The sequence below is a fragment of the Hermetia illucens genome, chromosome 4 (assembly GCF_905115235.1).
Source record: "Hermetia illucens chromosome 4, iHerIll2.2.curated.20191125, whole genome shotgun sequence".
Taxonomy (NCBI): domain Eukaryota; kingdom Metazoa; phylum Arthropoda; class Insecta; order Diptera; family Stratiomyidae; genus Hermetia; species Hermetia illucens.
Genome location: NC_051852.1, coordinates 148,317,484 through 148,332,203, shown reverse-complemented (window position 1 = coordinate 148,332,203; position 14,720 = coordinate 148,317,484). Strand labels below are relative to the sequence as shown.

Below are 14,720 nucleotides of genomic sequence, written 5' to 3'. Positions count from 1 at the left end.
AGGTAACAAAGCTACGGAAGAAGTGCCATAAGCTCCGCCGTTTGGCACAAGGTTTACACGCCAACGAGAAGGCATGCACCATAAGGACACAGTATAGATCAGCAAAAAGGAAACTCCGCAGCGCGATAAATAAAAGCAAAGCTCGCGGCTGGCAGAACCTGGTCAACGAGGTGAATGAGGACCCGTGGGAACTTGGCTATTAGCTTGTTACCCGGAAAATCGGGGTTCTGTGAAAGCCCTGCATACTAAATACCAACCAGATGGACCGCATTGTACGGGCATTATTCCCCAGACATCCTGTACGAGTTGAAGACAATAGCGTGGAAAGCGTCGGGGATTGCCCCCTTTTCACAATGAGAGAGATCGAAGAAGCAGTTCTCACTATGAAAAGCAAGAAGGTGCCAGGTCCTGTTGTATGGGCGAAAGTTTACAAGTTCCGCCAACGGCCAGACTTGCTGCTAGAAGCGTTCAACGCTTGCTTGAAGGAGACTCGCGCTGATCAGCAAGGAAAAAGGAGACCTAGAGCTCCCGTCTGCATACCGACCGCTGTGTATGCTTGACACGGCCGGGAAAGTGCTCGAGAAGCTCATCAGGGGTAGACACACTAAAGCGATCCACGCTGCCGGGACATATCCCCAAGGCATTTCGGGTTCAGAACAGGGAGATCCACAGTGGATGCCATTATGGAGCTCGTAGATGCGGTTCATCTAGCCGAGGCACACAGCCGCCGGTCTCGGCGGATAGTCCTCCTCATTACGTTTGATGTCAAAAATGCCTTCAATTTCGTAAGATGGACAAATATGTTAGGCACATTACAAAATTCATTCCACGTGCCAAGCTACCTCTTGCGAATATTGAGAGATTATCTAAAATGACGCTCCCTGCTCTATGAGACGCTAGAGGGCCAGAGGAGGATGGAAATCACGTCGGGGTAGCACAGGGATTCACCCTAGGGCCGGACCTTTGGAATGCTTCCTACGATATTCTGCTGAGACTCGATATGCCCGAAGAGTCGCGTCTGGTCGGCACTTGTTGCCGGACGCAGTGTTGAACAGGCGCAGATTGATGCGACGAGTAAGGGGATGGATGACTGGTCATGGTTTCAGCCTTGCGCTGGAAAAAACCAAAGTAGTCATCTTGACGAGGAGGAGAATCTCGACCCTGCGTCCCATATCGATTGGTGAGTTGACTATAGAGTCAAAACCAGTGATTAAATACCTTGGTTTAATGCTCGACTCGAAGGTGAGCTTCTTCGAACAAATCAAAGCAGCAGCCGGCAGCTGGTGTCTAGGCCTTGAGTCGGCTAATGGCGAATGTTGAAGGCTCTATATCTACTAGGAGACATCGCCTTATGGGAACAAAGCGGGCGGTTCTGCTCTATAGCGCAGAGGTATGGGCTGATGCCCTTGACAAAGAGATGCATCGTAAACGCCTTGCTCAAGTGCAGAGACGGGGAACTTTGCGAGTGGTGTCTGCTTATCCAGGAGCGCAAAGCTATCTACCGCCGCAAGTGCGAAAACTTAAGAGAGGTGGTTTCCCGTGGAGAACGTCAACGTACCCTTACCGAGTGGCAACTCTCTTGGCAAAATGAGCCAAGAGGCAGATGAACTGCACGGTTCATCGACAATTTAGACCCATGGCTGAACCGAATGCACGGTGAATTTGATTATTTCCTTACCCAACTTCTAGCGGGCATGGTGTTTTCAGTCTTACCTGCACAGGATTGGGAATGTGCGATCTGCTGATTGTGTGTTCTGCAATAGAGTGGTGAACGTCGCTGAACACACATTTTTCTCTTTCAAAAGATGGAATGGCTTTCGTTAGCAGTTTTATGCAGACACCGGAAGGAGCTCTCTCCAGACAACATTGTCAGAGAGATGCTGAAGGGCGTTTGCAGCTGAAGTCGTGCTGGGCATTATGTTGGGGCTCTTCTTATTGCGAAGAAGATTGAACTCGACCGGTAGAGGGACCGGATGGCAAGGGTTTCCCTAAACTAACAACCCCCTTCCTCCCCTCCCCTCCCGTTGGTGAAAGGAATTCACTGACTTGAAGGCTCCCAAAGCCGGGAGAGCGGGAGGGCTAGCCCAAAGTAATGTCTCAAACGGTTCCAGGCTAGTTCTCTGTTGAACGAGAGGTGTTTAGTTGGTGGTCCGACAGCGTACTGCTGCGGGAGTCCAACACTCTGTGTGTAAACGCATCCCTATTGGTAGCATTTCTATTATAGATGATTTGGAGTGAGATATTGAGACTTTAGATTAGGCAGTGGAAGCCCCTTTTAAAGCACTCAAGGTTCCGTCGGACCCTGCCGGCCCTTCTCCTCTTTAAGATCGGAGTTAGTTTTCAATTTTCTCAGTATATCTACGTAAGACATACTGCCTATAATAATCCTCTCAACTTTGGTCCAACCTTTCACATTTTTGTCGATTGGTTCCTGTCTGGCGATAGTGTTTTCTGCATTGTTTACCTTCTATTGAAGTTTTAGCCTCTTCTTCAAAATATACGGCACCTGTTGGTTGCCTGGGTGCCCCCCCCCACCTTTTTTCGTGTGTTGACTAGGTTGCCGTTAACGTATTTTTAGGGTTTTTATTTAATTCTTGGTACATGTTACGCTTGGCTTTAATAGATTCGGATGGCTCAGTCACTTTAACTCCAATCAAAATGAAAGATAACTTTTCTAGATCAGACTTCTGTTCAGCAGGCCTTTTCTGTGCCAGAGTGATATCCAATCCCACCTCTCTTCGCCCTAGACTATGGAAGAGATCTGATTATCGCTAAACTTTTCCTCAGAGGCATCCAGTTTCCTATCCTAAGAGGCCTCCAGTAACCCTCTTCACTTAAGTTGTAAGGTCCAATGTTCTTCCCTAAGCGCATTCTTCTGCGCTTTTGTTATGAGTATTCTAGGAAACGACGTACTGGGTTATCTGAGCTGTTTGTAGCATCAGATACAGGGAAGGCATTGTAGTGGACGCATTTTGACAATCGGGAACTTGCTTGTAACTCCCAACATCCGTTGGTATTGAGGTTCTGGGCCTGTGCACCGTAAGTTTGCACCTTCTTTCTTCATCTATATAAGTTTATTGTTCTAGGTGACCTATGCATAGCCATTTTTGTCCACAGGTGGGCGTTTGCCATCCACTTACTCGACATAAACAAAAACACTCCCATATACGCCTACCTCCAGATGGGGACATGTGTGTATATTCATAAGTGAAGGGATGAAGCTGATGGAAGAGTTAACACCTCCTCGTAGGTCTTTTTTGTTGTTTTTTTTTGTTTGAGGAGGTGGAAATCTTCAAAAGACATTGATCTGGACACACCAGCGTGTGGGATTTTTACCCACTAAAACCACCCCCGTTTCCCTCCCTGCCCCGCGGAACCAGCGGAGTCAGCTCATTCTAGCTTAATCCCGTTTCTTCTATACGCGGCGCACGTGACCGCGCTTTTTTCCTTTCCTCTGCCTTTCGCAATTTATTTTGAATAGATGCGATCATGGAGTTGACCGCATCCCAATTCTCTTGATGTCCTAGCATTTTCGGTACCAGATTTTCTGGTACCAGCACCTCTCCTAGAGTCTCTTCTAGATTCCTCCTTTCTTCCACAAATCTCGGACAGTGGAAGAATACATGCTCTGGTTCCTCTGGTACTCCATCGCAATTTGGACAGTCGGGTGAAGTCTCCAATTTAAACCTATGAAGGTATTGGAGATAGCCTCCATGTCCCGTGAGAAACTGGGTGAGACAATAATTAATCTCACCGTGTCGTCTCTCCAACCAACCCTTGATGGCAGGAATGAGCCTGTAAGTACACTGACCCTTTCCCGAGCATTCCCACCGCTCTTGCCATCTATTTATGGATCTCTCCCTCTCAGCGTTCTTCGTCTGCAATAAGGGAGAGATTGCTTCGCATGGTATATATTCGCCATCTCATCTGCCAAGATATCAATTGGCATCATTCCAGAGATGACGAATGCTGCATCATCTGAGACAATCCTGAAGACAGAGTATACCCTCAGAGCTGTCCTGGATGATTTATCGCAAACATACTGTACGTGTTGCTTATAGCTGAGCTTTCTGTCTATCACCACCCCCAAGTATTAGATGGTCGGCTTGGAAGTGATGATATGATTCCCGTTTCTAACACAGGCGTAATTTCTCTTCCGGCGCTTCGTGATGAGGACTGCTTCTGTTTTTTCCTCCGCAAGCGTCAGACCAGAGCTCTCTAACCAGCATTTGACAGCACTGATTGCCTCGCTTGAGTATAACTCAGCATCTTCGAGATGCTTTGCGACAACAACCAGTGCTATTTCGTCAACGTAACCCACCACTTTGACTTCCTCCGGAAGGGGAAGATTAAGTACATCATTGTACATGATGTTCCACAGTAGTGGGCCCAATACGGAGCCCTGTGGGACACGCGCGGAAACAACGTACTCATGGGGTCCGTCATCGGTGTCTTACCAGAGCCTCCTTTCAGTTAAGTAACTATCGACGATAGCAGCGAGATAGGCGGGGATAAGGAACCTTCGCTAGGGATTGGTACTACCCTTTCCGTGGGTTGCATCTTCGGCCAAGCCAGTAACCAATTTGATGGCATCAATGGTTCATCTGGCTTTTCGGAACCCATACTGCCGATCTGACAGGCCACCTTGACTCTCAACAACCGGGAGTAATCTGTTATAGATTACTCGCTCTAACATTTTCCCCACCATGTCCAAAAGACATATGGGTCGGTATGACGATGGTTCACCTGGAGGTTTACCAGGCTTAGGCAGAAGTACCAACTTCTGTCGTTTCCATGCCGCTGGAAATATTCCTTCGGACATGCACGCTTCGAACCACTCAGCGAACATGTCCGGCCTGGATTTCACTGCAAGCTTAAGGGCCTTATTCGGTACTCCGTCCAGGCCCGGCGCTTTATTATCTCCTATTCTACCGCAGATCTCCAGCAGCTCGTCCTTGGTGACTCGCGGGATTGCCGTCACATTCAGAGATGGTTGGAATGTGTCGGTGCTCTCCTCTTGCTGAGGAAATAACCCCTGGATGATTTTCAGCAAGAGGGTGGGACACGCGATCTGCGGAGATGAATGGCCCCTGAATGGTCTCATCACGATTCCATAAGCTCTCCCCCACGGGTTTACGTCCGCTTCTGAGCAGAGCTTCTTAAAGCATTTCCTCTTGCTTCGCTGGATGGCGAGCTTGAGGGTTTTGCGGGCTGCCTTATAGGCGCACTCTTTCTGCCCCTGATCGACTACCGCCCTCTGAGCCGCTTTTCTGGCTCGGTGGCAGGCTGATCGAAGACCGGTCAGTTCATCATTCCACCAGCAGTTTCGTCTTCTACGGGGGAATAAGCACCTCCTAGGCATGGACGCGTCACATGCTTTGACGCTGCGTTGAGCCAGATGGACGGCTCTTTCCGTAGAGGCGCCGGCTTTATCAGGTTGATGTAACCACACCTCTATGAAGGTCTGCTCATCCAAGGATTTTGCAGACCAGCCTGAAATATTTTTCGATTTCGGGCATGGTAGCTCTTTGCCCTGAGACTCGACACATGTCTCAAAGGAGATTGTCTGGTGATCGCTGTGGGTGTAGCGTTCGCTGATGCACCAGAACACACCACGCGCCAGAGCAGGGCTGACAAAGGTCAGGTCTACAACTGAGCCTGACCCCCCTTTCTGGAAGGTGTTTACAGCACTTTCGTTAGCCAAAACTATATCCATCTGCGCGAAAGCTTCTATTAAACTGCGCCCCCTAGCATTTGATTCTCTACTACCCCACTCTAGGGCCCAAGCATTGAAATCACCAGCAATCACCTTTGGACTTCGTCCCCTTGCGTCGAGAACAAGATTATCAAGCATTTGCTCGAATTCAGACAGTGTCAAACTTGGTGGGGCGTAGCAGCTGTATCCATATCCACCACTTATTTTCACCCACACAAAGCCACTGTCTGCTTCACTTGCAATACATTGTATCACCTGTCGACCACAAGTCCATATCGCCGCTCCACCAGTCGAATCTGTGACCCATATGTCACCGTGACGGTTTCTATATGGTTCACTTATGATGGCAATTTCCATTTCAGATTTGATCGTGACCTGCTCAAGTAAATCCTGAGCGAGCCTGCAATGATTCAGGTTTATTTGAATAAACCTCATTTTCTCATTGCAGTGAGCGCCTTCCTAAATTCCGGACATTAACCATTATCCTGTGCCTGTTTTACTTCGCACAGTAGGCATTTGGGGTCTCTATTGCACTGCCTGGCAATATGGCCTTTCTCCTCACATCTTCTGCATCGATCGGATCGATCAATGCTGCTGGTGCATGCCTTCGCGAACTGCCCAAACATGAGGCATTTAAAACACCTCTTCAGTCAAATTTGTTCTCTTAAACGGCAGACAACCCATCCAATCCGAACCCTTCCGGCAGCCAACAACATCTGCGCTGCCTCCGCTGGCACTCGTATTGTGGCCGTTTGAGTACCACCATAGGCTTTTCGTAAGCCCACAACAGACTCCTCGGTAAGTTCTTTCAACTTGAATTGCTCCTTCAGAGCAGTACAAATTTCTCCTTTCGATGTCACTTCATCGAGATCCTTACATTGTATATAGATCTCATGTTTTTGGGTCCGTACTGTGACATTCTCCCCAAGTGAGCTCTTAACCTGAGTTCGGAAGCCATCAGTTTTCCCCAAGCTGATTTTTTTCAGCTCAAACATGAGGTCACCCTTTTGAGTCCTTCGAATCTTGCTGACATTTCCACCTAGGTCTTTTAGGTCGTGGTCAGCTTTGACCTTTTTCAGTATCTCCGCGTAAGACAAACTTCCATTGCTGGAGATTACAATCGCTTCTGGGCGAATTCGCACGTTTGCCTTTTTCTTCGCCTTTTTCCTAACTACCTTGGTCCAATCACCTTTTTCATTCCCCTTGGATTTTGTCGAGTCGATTGTCGGAGCTCGCAGTTGGGGGACCTACTTTCTCTCTTCGGTGCCTTTAGTTCCGTTTTTCGGAACTATTTGTATGGCTTTTTTCCTCTTAGGCGCCTGTTGACTTCCCAGAGGATCCACATCTCCTTCCCCCACTCTCTTGTTTGGTGGCAGGCCGATTGCAACACGATTAGGTGTTACTTGGGTCGCTTGTGACACCGTTGGGGCAACAGATTTCGACTTGTCCTTGGAATTTTGTTCCTCCTGCTGCGATTTGTTGTAGAGCACTCTAATTGCTCTGACCATATTTTTTATGGCTTGGTGGACGTTGTCCTTGTCCTTGATGAACTCAGACAGCTCCACTATTTTTGCACCAAGCTGTGTGAAGGGTAATTCCTCTGCTTCAGGGCTCTGCTCTCCATGATCATTCCTAACCAGATTACTACTTTGACCTTCCCTCTGTTTTATTTTTTTTGATGTTTGGCATTGGCGGAGATCTCAAAGTTGACGAACTTCTTCTGAATGGGTCCTTTTCCTGGTCCTGGAGTACCTCCTATTGCTGCTCCTCTTGAATATGTGCGGTCGATGTTGTTGCTGTTTTTATTGTCCAACGATCTGCTTTCAATTCACCCTTCTTCGGTTTTGTTACTGGTGTCCTTGATAGAGTGGTAACTACTTCGCTTGAACACTTCCTTTTCCAAATCTAAAACACTTGTAGCATTAGATGCCACGGTTGCCAAGTTGTCCACCACCGAGGCACTGCGGTCGAGGGATATCGACGGCCGGGAGCCCGCTTGCTCACTCCCAAAAGCCGCCGGTACTGGGGTTCCGAGCTCCTGCACCGTAACTTTACTCCTTCTTAATTCGTCCATGTTGGTTTTATTTTCTGGGTGTCCTTCCCATAGCCATTTTGGTCCGCGCACCAGAGATGAGCAAACATTAGCCCATGCACAGTCAGAAAAGAAAAGTGCATGAGCACATATTTACACATCAATAGGTATGCCCCAATCCGCCAGCTGGGGTCGCGCCTGATGGGAGATCTGGCCACTCCTCACAGGCCCCATCGTAGGTCTGTCTATCGATCTGCCCGTCACTCAGTTCCAAGCGGCTTGAAAATGAATAGAAATAATTCCTACTAGAAGCCTGTCTGACATAAATTCACGTTTTCTTATCGAAGATTTACTGGAATACTTTAGTACAGCTTGCTTGGATTCACATTATAAATTCGATATCCTTGGAATTATTGGTTTTCTACCAACTTAGCATGTATACAAGGCTCAAGGTGCCGTTTATCGACACTTATCTTTTGCGTAATGCATCATCTCATGGCCGGTTGATAGCATTGATCTACAATCCCGAAATAGAGTGCATTGAAGATACCAAACCCAAGGTTTATCTTTATCAATAGAATATTGAATAAAATCCCTTTTGTCTAGATAAGAAAATCTGGAGTTACAAACTTTTTACGAGTTTTAGATTTCAACATAAAAGATTTGCAACACTGTAAACAAAAGTAAAAAAAAGTATATATTGTTAATTCAGGTTCGATTAAATGCGATAAGCAAGTTACTATTTATTATAAATAGAATCCGAAGGAAATTTTAATCAGTATTACTTCAAACGCCAAGATACATCTTACACTGAATACTATAGTCATGGTTTCCCAATCTTTTATTATTGTCCTTACACTACTGGGACAAATATTAACGTGTAATTCTCACCCAGTCGATAGTTTTGAATCAGATCCTGAGGAATTTGGAGATTATTTTGAAGGCGACATGGATTTAGATGATATTCAAAGGATTGCTCTCGAAAATCAGGATCATCGGAATGGCGTAGTGAATGAATCTTACAATTGGCCAAATAATACGGTTTATTATGAAATCAGTGATGTTTTCGGTGAGTGAAAGGAATTGGCTGCATAATAATGATTATACAAGGTTTGATTAGAAATTGATGTGATTATAAATTTCTTCGGTTTCCGGTTTCCGTTGCGCTACAGTCCGTTTCGAGTCTTGGTTTTTCTAATATCATTGCTGTGCTGGTTGTTCTCAAGTGGTCTATCCGAAGTGGAGTGTCTAGAAGTAGTTGCCTTCCTTTAATAAATATTTGGCTATTTGGGGGGGTGAGAGAAAGAAAGGATTTGTCTCATCTCCTTCCTGATTTATGAATCTTGAAGAGTTCTTTAATTTTAGGAAGTTCTGGGTTATATTTTATGAATTGTGTTAGACGATGAACTCCGCCGTAGCCTGTCACAAGAAGGAGGGAGGGATAGCTGTAGCCTGAATGGCTTAGTTACACCGAAGCGTCTCAGGTGAGTAGGATGTCATAAATTACGTAGCCAGACCTGCAACATAGTTCTGTGAACTCTCGAAATTTACAAATTGAGTATGATTGGAGTCCAGGAAACAAAGTGGATTTGTAACAAAATAAGCGATATGAATTCGCTCCCAATTTTGAAAAGTGGCAAACCATCGAGTTGCAAGGATTTTGGAGTTGCATTTATAGTTAGGCAAACAGCTCAAGCCACACGTCATCGACTTCAAACCTATCAATGAAAGGTTGTGTGCGAAACGCATCAAGACACTTTTTCAACCTTTGGTTCACCAACGTGCACGCCCTAACTGAAATCAAGGTAGATGCAGTGAGAGACGAATTTTATGCACGCCTGGAGACTCTGTTTGACTAACTTCCAAAAAACGATGTCCAAATATTATTGGTGGATTTTAATGCGAAAATCGGAAACGAAAGCTGGCATGGGAGAAGCACTTGAGGACACAGACTCCATGAGCAATGCATTCATAACGGTGAACGAATAATTGACTTCACCAGCAGTAGAAATCTTGTCTTAAGCTCCACATACTTCCCGCACCGGTGCATTCACAAACAGACCTGGAAATCACCCGATGCTGTCAACCAACTTGACCATATCCTCACGGGTAAAAGATGGAGCAAACTGCGATTCAGATCATCACTTGGTGAGGGCAACATATCGGTGCAGAATTTCCTCAGTGCACCAATCGGAAATCAGTCCTACCAAAACCTTCGCGGCTGATAAACTCCTGAGCGATGTTACGGTGCAGGTATATACAGCCGCCCAGGAGGAAAAACTATCATCTATGCCACAAGACATCAGCAACACGGGTTCAGGAGAAAACTTAAAGGCACCGTCAAGGAAGTCGCAGTGAAGGTCGTGGGATACGAATCCCGGCGACCGCGAATTGACTGATTTGACGATGAATGCAGAATATCACACAAAGAACGTAAAGAACGAAGCCTACAGACAATATATCCAACGTGCAACCAGATCCAAAAAGATAAGGAATTTTTCTTAGACTAGTAGATGTTGGACGGAAATGCATTTCTGCCATAGCAGTTTGAAAAAAATCATAATTTTATTTGCTGTTATTGATCCAAGACTGACTGTACTCATAAATTAGATAAATTGTGTGTTAAATCTCAAAAAACCTGTTTACTTCCCACGTTTTTCTGAGTTGTCCCAATCTTTGCAGATGCCAGATTTTATCTAATACAAGCATTTAGGCCCGGATGTTCCTACCTACTTAAAAGATAAACGGGCTCTAGTGGTGGCAGCTCAATGGGAAAGTTAATCGAGAACTCCCCGCAACATCGAGCACGTTTGCAGAATGGTGGATTTCAGCATGGTTTGAACCAGACTGTATAAGAGTTCCAGAACATCAAGGGAAGCTGTGAGGAATTTAGGTACAATACTTGTAGCTGACAATATTATGACAACTACAACCACTTTCTCGCGACGCTAAATTGTCGTCTTACCAATTAACAGCACGTCAGACTCGTTGTGTGGTATGTGGCGATCAGAACTTGCGGGTACAATACATGGTGTAAACAGAACTATCAAGTACTGCTTCCGGCTCATATCAGCAAACCGGGCATGTTCCCGTGATCAGCCCATGCTTGTATGCAAGATTTTAATGAATCACCTTACATACAGTATTATGCCTGTTGGTGTATTGCACCATTGCCATTACAATACAGCCAGAAATGAGATGGTCGAACCACATATTCTGCACTGGTCGTTCTCCGTCCGCTCTTTCATTATGAGCTTTTTCTAAGCTCAGGTGACAACCACATCGTCCTAAATGGCAACCATGAATCCCTCCGTCTCAGCAAAGAGCTCCCCAGCATACCCATCCATCTGTTCGACAAATGCAGATCGAAAAATGGCTACCAAAAACAATTCACGTGTTTACCGTGCATTGCCTTCGACTTCATCGATCCGCTCTTGGTCTGACTTCACATCACTCAGATAACTGAAAGATCGATCCTTGAAGTTAAGTTACCTCACAGACTGCCGTACAAACAACCGCATGCAAAGGAGTCGTCTGCACTTTGCTATAAAAACAAGCGTGCAGCGCCAGTTCCTCCGATGGTTTGGATGGTGCATTCGGAATTTGGGAATAGTATTCCGCCGCTGGACGCTGTCCAAATCAGTTTTCGTCCACGCCAATACGAATGTATGAGCCAGTGAAAGGATAGTAAATACATTTAATGCGCTTATTTTGTTCATTCCCAAGAGATGCGATTTCAGCACCAGCTGTACACATCGCAAGAATTCGAACCAAGAGGTCTGTGAACTCGAAAAGTACAGGGAGCAACCGCACCAGGCGTAGGATGAAACCTTATACACCTCGATGTTCATCCTGCCGAGACAAAGAGGAAAATATGAATTCCGACAGAATGGGCATATTGGAACGATGGGTTGAGTACTTTGATGAACTACTGAACAACCAGAACATCGGCGAGTTGGAGGTCCCGCCAACTCAAGACGACGAACAAATACTGCCACCACCAAGTTTAGGAGAAACAGTCCGTGCAATTCATCGGCTAAAAAATCATAAGTCGCCTGGGGCCGATAGAATTACAGCGGAATTGGTTAAATATGGAGGCGACCAATTACACCAAGTGGTTTATCAACTTGTGCTCAAGATGTGGGATAGCGAATCAATGCCTGACGACTGGCAAAGAGGCATTATTTGTCTCATACATAAAAAGGAGATATCACACAGTGCAGCAATTATAGAGGTATCACGTTGCTGAGTACCATCTATAAGATATTCGCCGCTATCTTGCTAGACCGGATAGCCACATATGCTCAGAACATCATTGGCCCATACCAAAGAGGCTTCACTCCAGGCAAATCAGCAACAGATCAGATTTTCTGAAGGAAAGCGATGGAAAAACTGTTTGAATATGGACATTAGTTGCACCATCTTTTCATCGACTTTAAAGCCGCCTATGATAGCATAGCCAGGGTAAAACTGTACACGGCCATGAGAGAATTCGGTATCCCAACGAAATTGTTAAGACTGACTAGGCTGGCCCTGACCAATGTGGTAGGCCTCATAAAAGCAGCAGACTCACTTTCAAAACAATTCGACATTAACAACGGTCTAAGACAAGGGGATGCCCTATCATGCGTGCTCTTTAACCTGGCCCTCGAGAAAGTGATAAGTGATGCTGAGGTAAATGCAAGGAGTACGATCATCTTTAAGTCCACCCAACTACTTACTGGCCTATGTTGACGATATCGACATCATAGGAAGAACGACCCGAGATGTACAAACTGCCTTCATCCAGATCGAGCAGGCGTTGATTGGCGCAAGATCTTGGACTGCACATCAATGAAGGCAAGACAAAATATATGGTGGCAATGTCAGCACCGAAAACCAACCAACCAACAACATCAAACCGCATTGGTCAAACGGGAAGAATAAAAATAGGAGACTACAACTTTGAGATCGCTGATAATTTTTCCTACCTAGGGTCGAAAATCACAACCGATAACAGTTACGACGATGAAATCCACGCACGGTTGTTGGCAGCCAACAGAGCCTATTTCAGCTTACAAAAACTATTCCGCTTGAAACGTCTCACCATACGGTCAAAGCTCTTACTGTACAAGACAATGATCTTGCCAGTCCTCATGTATTCCTCTGAGACTTGGGTTCTTACCAAGAAAAATTGCGAACTCTTGGCCGCGTTCGAGAAAAGAATCCTCCGAAGAATTTTTGTCCCCAACATGAGGATGAACGATTCCGTAGCCTATACAATGAAGAAATCTATGAGTGATACCATGGCCGTCCGGTTGTGGTTAAAATCCGGCTCGATAGGTTATGGTGGGCGGGTCACTTAATCCGTATAGATGAGGATGATCCAGCGGGGAAAGTCTATAAGGGCAATATCTATGGTAGAAACAGAAGACGAGGCAGACCCTGCCTGAGATGGAGCGATGGCGTAGGTAAGCACTCCAGACAGCTTTTAGGGATGTCGAATTGTGACCTCGGCGCAAAACGGGGATGTCTGGAGTTCCTTATTAAGGCAGGCTTAGACCGGATATCGGCTGTTGCGCCGTTGAAGATGATGAATAGTATATTACCATATTTTAGAGATTTACCCGGAAACTCCCTTAAGCTCATTCTAGGAGACCGAGTTATAGATAATAATAAAATGCATAGTTTTAGAAAGTTTCATAAAAATCCAACTATTATCAACAAAGTTATAGAAGGTCAAAATTGTGTATTTCACGTGACTTTATCACACTCTAAGACGTGTATGACGTCATCATCATGTAAAGTAAACTCATATGAAGGGCAGGGTTTGGAGTTTGGAAGTACATATGTCATTGTCAAATTGTTGGAGTTTGGAAATGTCATATATCAAGGAATATTTTGAATTGGAGGTATATGCAAATGGCAAAACGTGAATCGGAAATTTCTTACACAAGATGAATACAAAACCTTTATACCCGAAGTGTCCAGCTTCCGGTATTCCGACTTGTTATTTATCTATCTAGATTAGGATTAACTTACCTACCCTCTACATCCTTTGTTTTAAGCCACCTTTCAGACCGCATTCATGATTATTAGTAATTATCCTCCATATTATTTTATAGATGACGAACATCGTAACTACATCCTCAAAGGCATCAGCCATATAGAAGCAGCTTCATGTTTGAGGTTTTATCCGAAGGACGAATCAACGCCAGACTATATTTTCATCATCGTACGTATGCAAGCTTTCCTTGTAGGAAATTTTTTTAAAAATGAAATTTTCAGGGCGAAAACACCGGATGCCATACAAAGGTCGGATATCGTGGAGGTGAACAGACATTGAACTTACAAATTTACCAACTCGAGGCCGGTTGTTTCCGCATTGGAACAATTATGCATGAGATTCTCCACGCTTTGGGTTTTCATCATCAACACAACACTCCGGATCGCGATGTCTATATAACGATTGTTCCTGAAAACATTAGAACGGGGAAGGAGCGTAACTTCAAAAAGAATCTGGCAACTGATGTCACTGACTATGGAGTTCAATACGATTACGCAAGTGTCATGCATTACAGGCCAACAGCCTACAGTAGAAATCATAATCCAACTATTATCCCGAAAGATCCAGATGCAACAATCGGACAGAGGTTGGAATTGAGTGAAGGCGACATTTGGAAGTTGAATAGGAAGTATAATTGTACGGATGAAATTTTAGATTGACTAGTTTGTAATAAATTTTAATTAAAACGTTGATTTTCTTATCAATTTTGCCTTTTTATTAGAGCTTGTCACGGCAAGGTGAGAGCTAGTCTATTGATCTGCACAATCCAATGTAAATCTTAGTTAACTATGGATATTTCTGCAATTGGCTCCTTTTCCTGTTTGCAATTTCCGCCGGTTATAGGCCTGATTCGGAGGGAGTCGAGAGGCTCTCGAATCACCTTCTAATGTATCAGGCCTCCAACTGTTCTGGTTAAACATTGGATG

General features: G+C 45.1%; 1 protein-coding gene across 1 annotated transcript; it reads left to right on the top strand.

Annotated features, from left to right (window-relative positions):
* The first annotated feature begins 8,538 nt into the window (after positions 1–8,538).
* On the top strand, positions 8,539–14,498 carry LOC119654846 (seminal metalloprotease 1-like). The gene is made up of 3 exons (XM_038060426.1): positions 8,539–8,817; positions 13,853–13,962; positions 14,016–14,498. The coding sequence occupies exons 1-3, from the start codon at positions 8,574–8,576 to the stop codon at positions 14,451–14,453; spliced, it is 792 nt and encodes a 263-aa protein (XP_037916354.1). The 5' UTR covers positions 8,539–8,573; the 3' UTR covers positions 14,454–14,498.
* Positions 14,499–14,720: the final 222 nt, after the last annotated feature.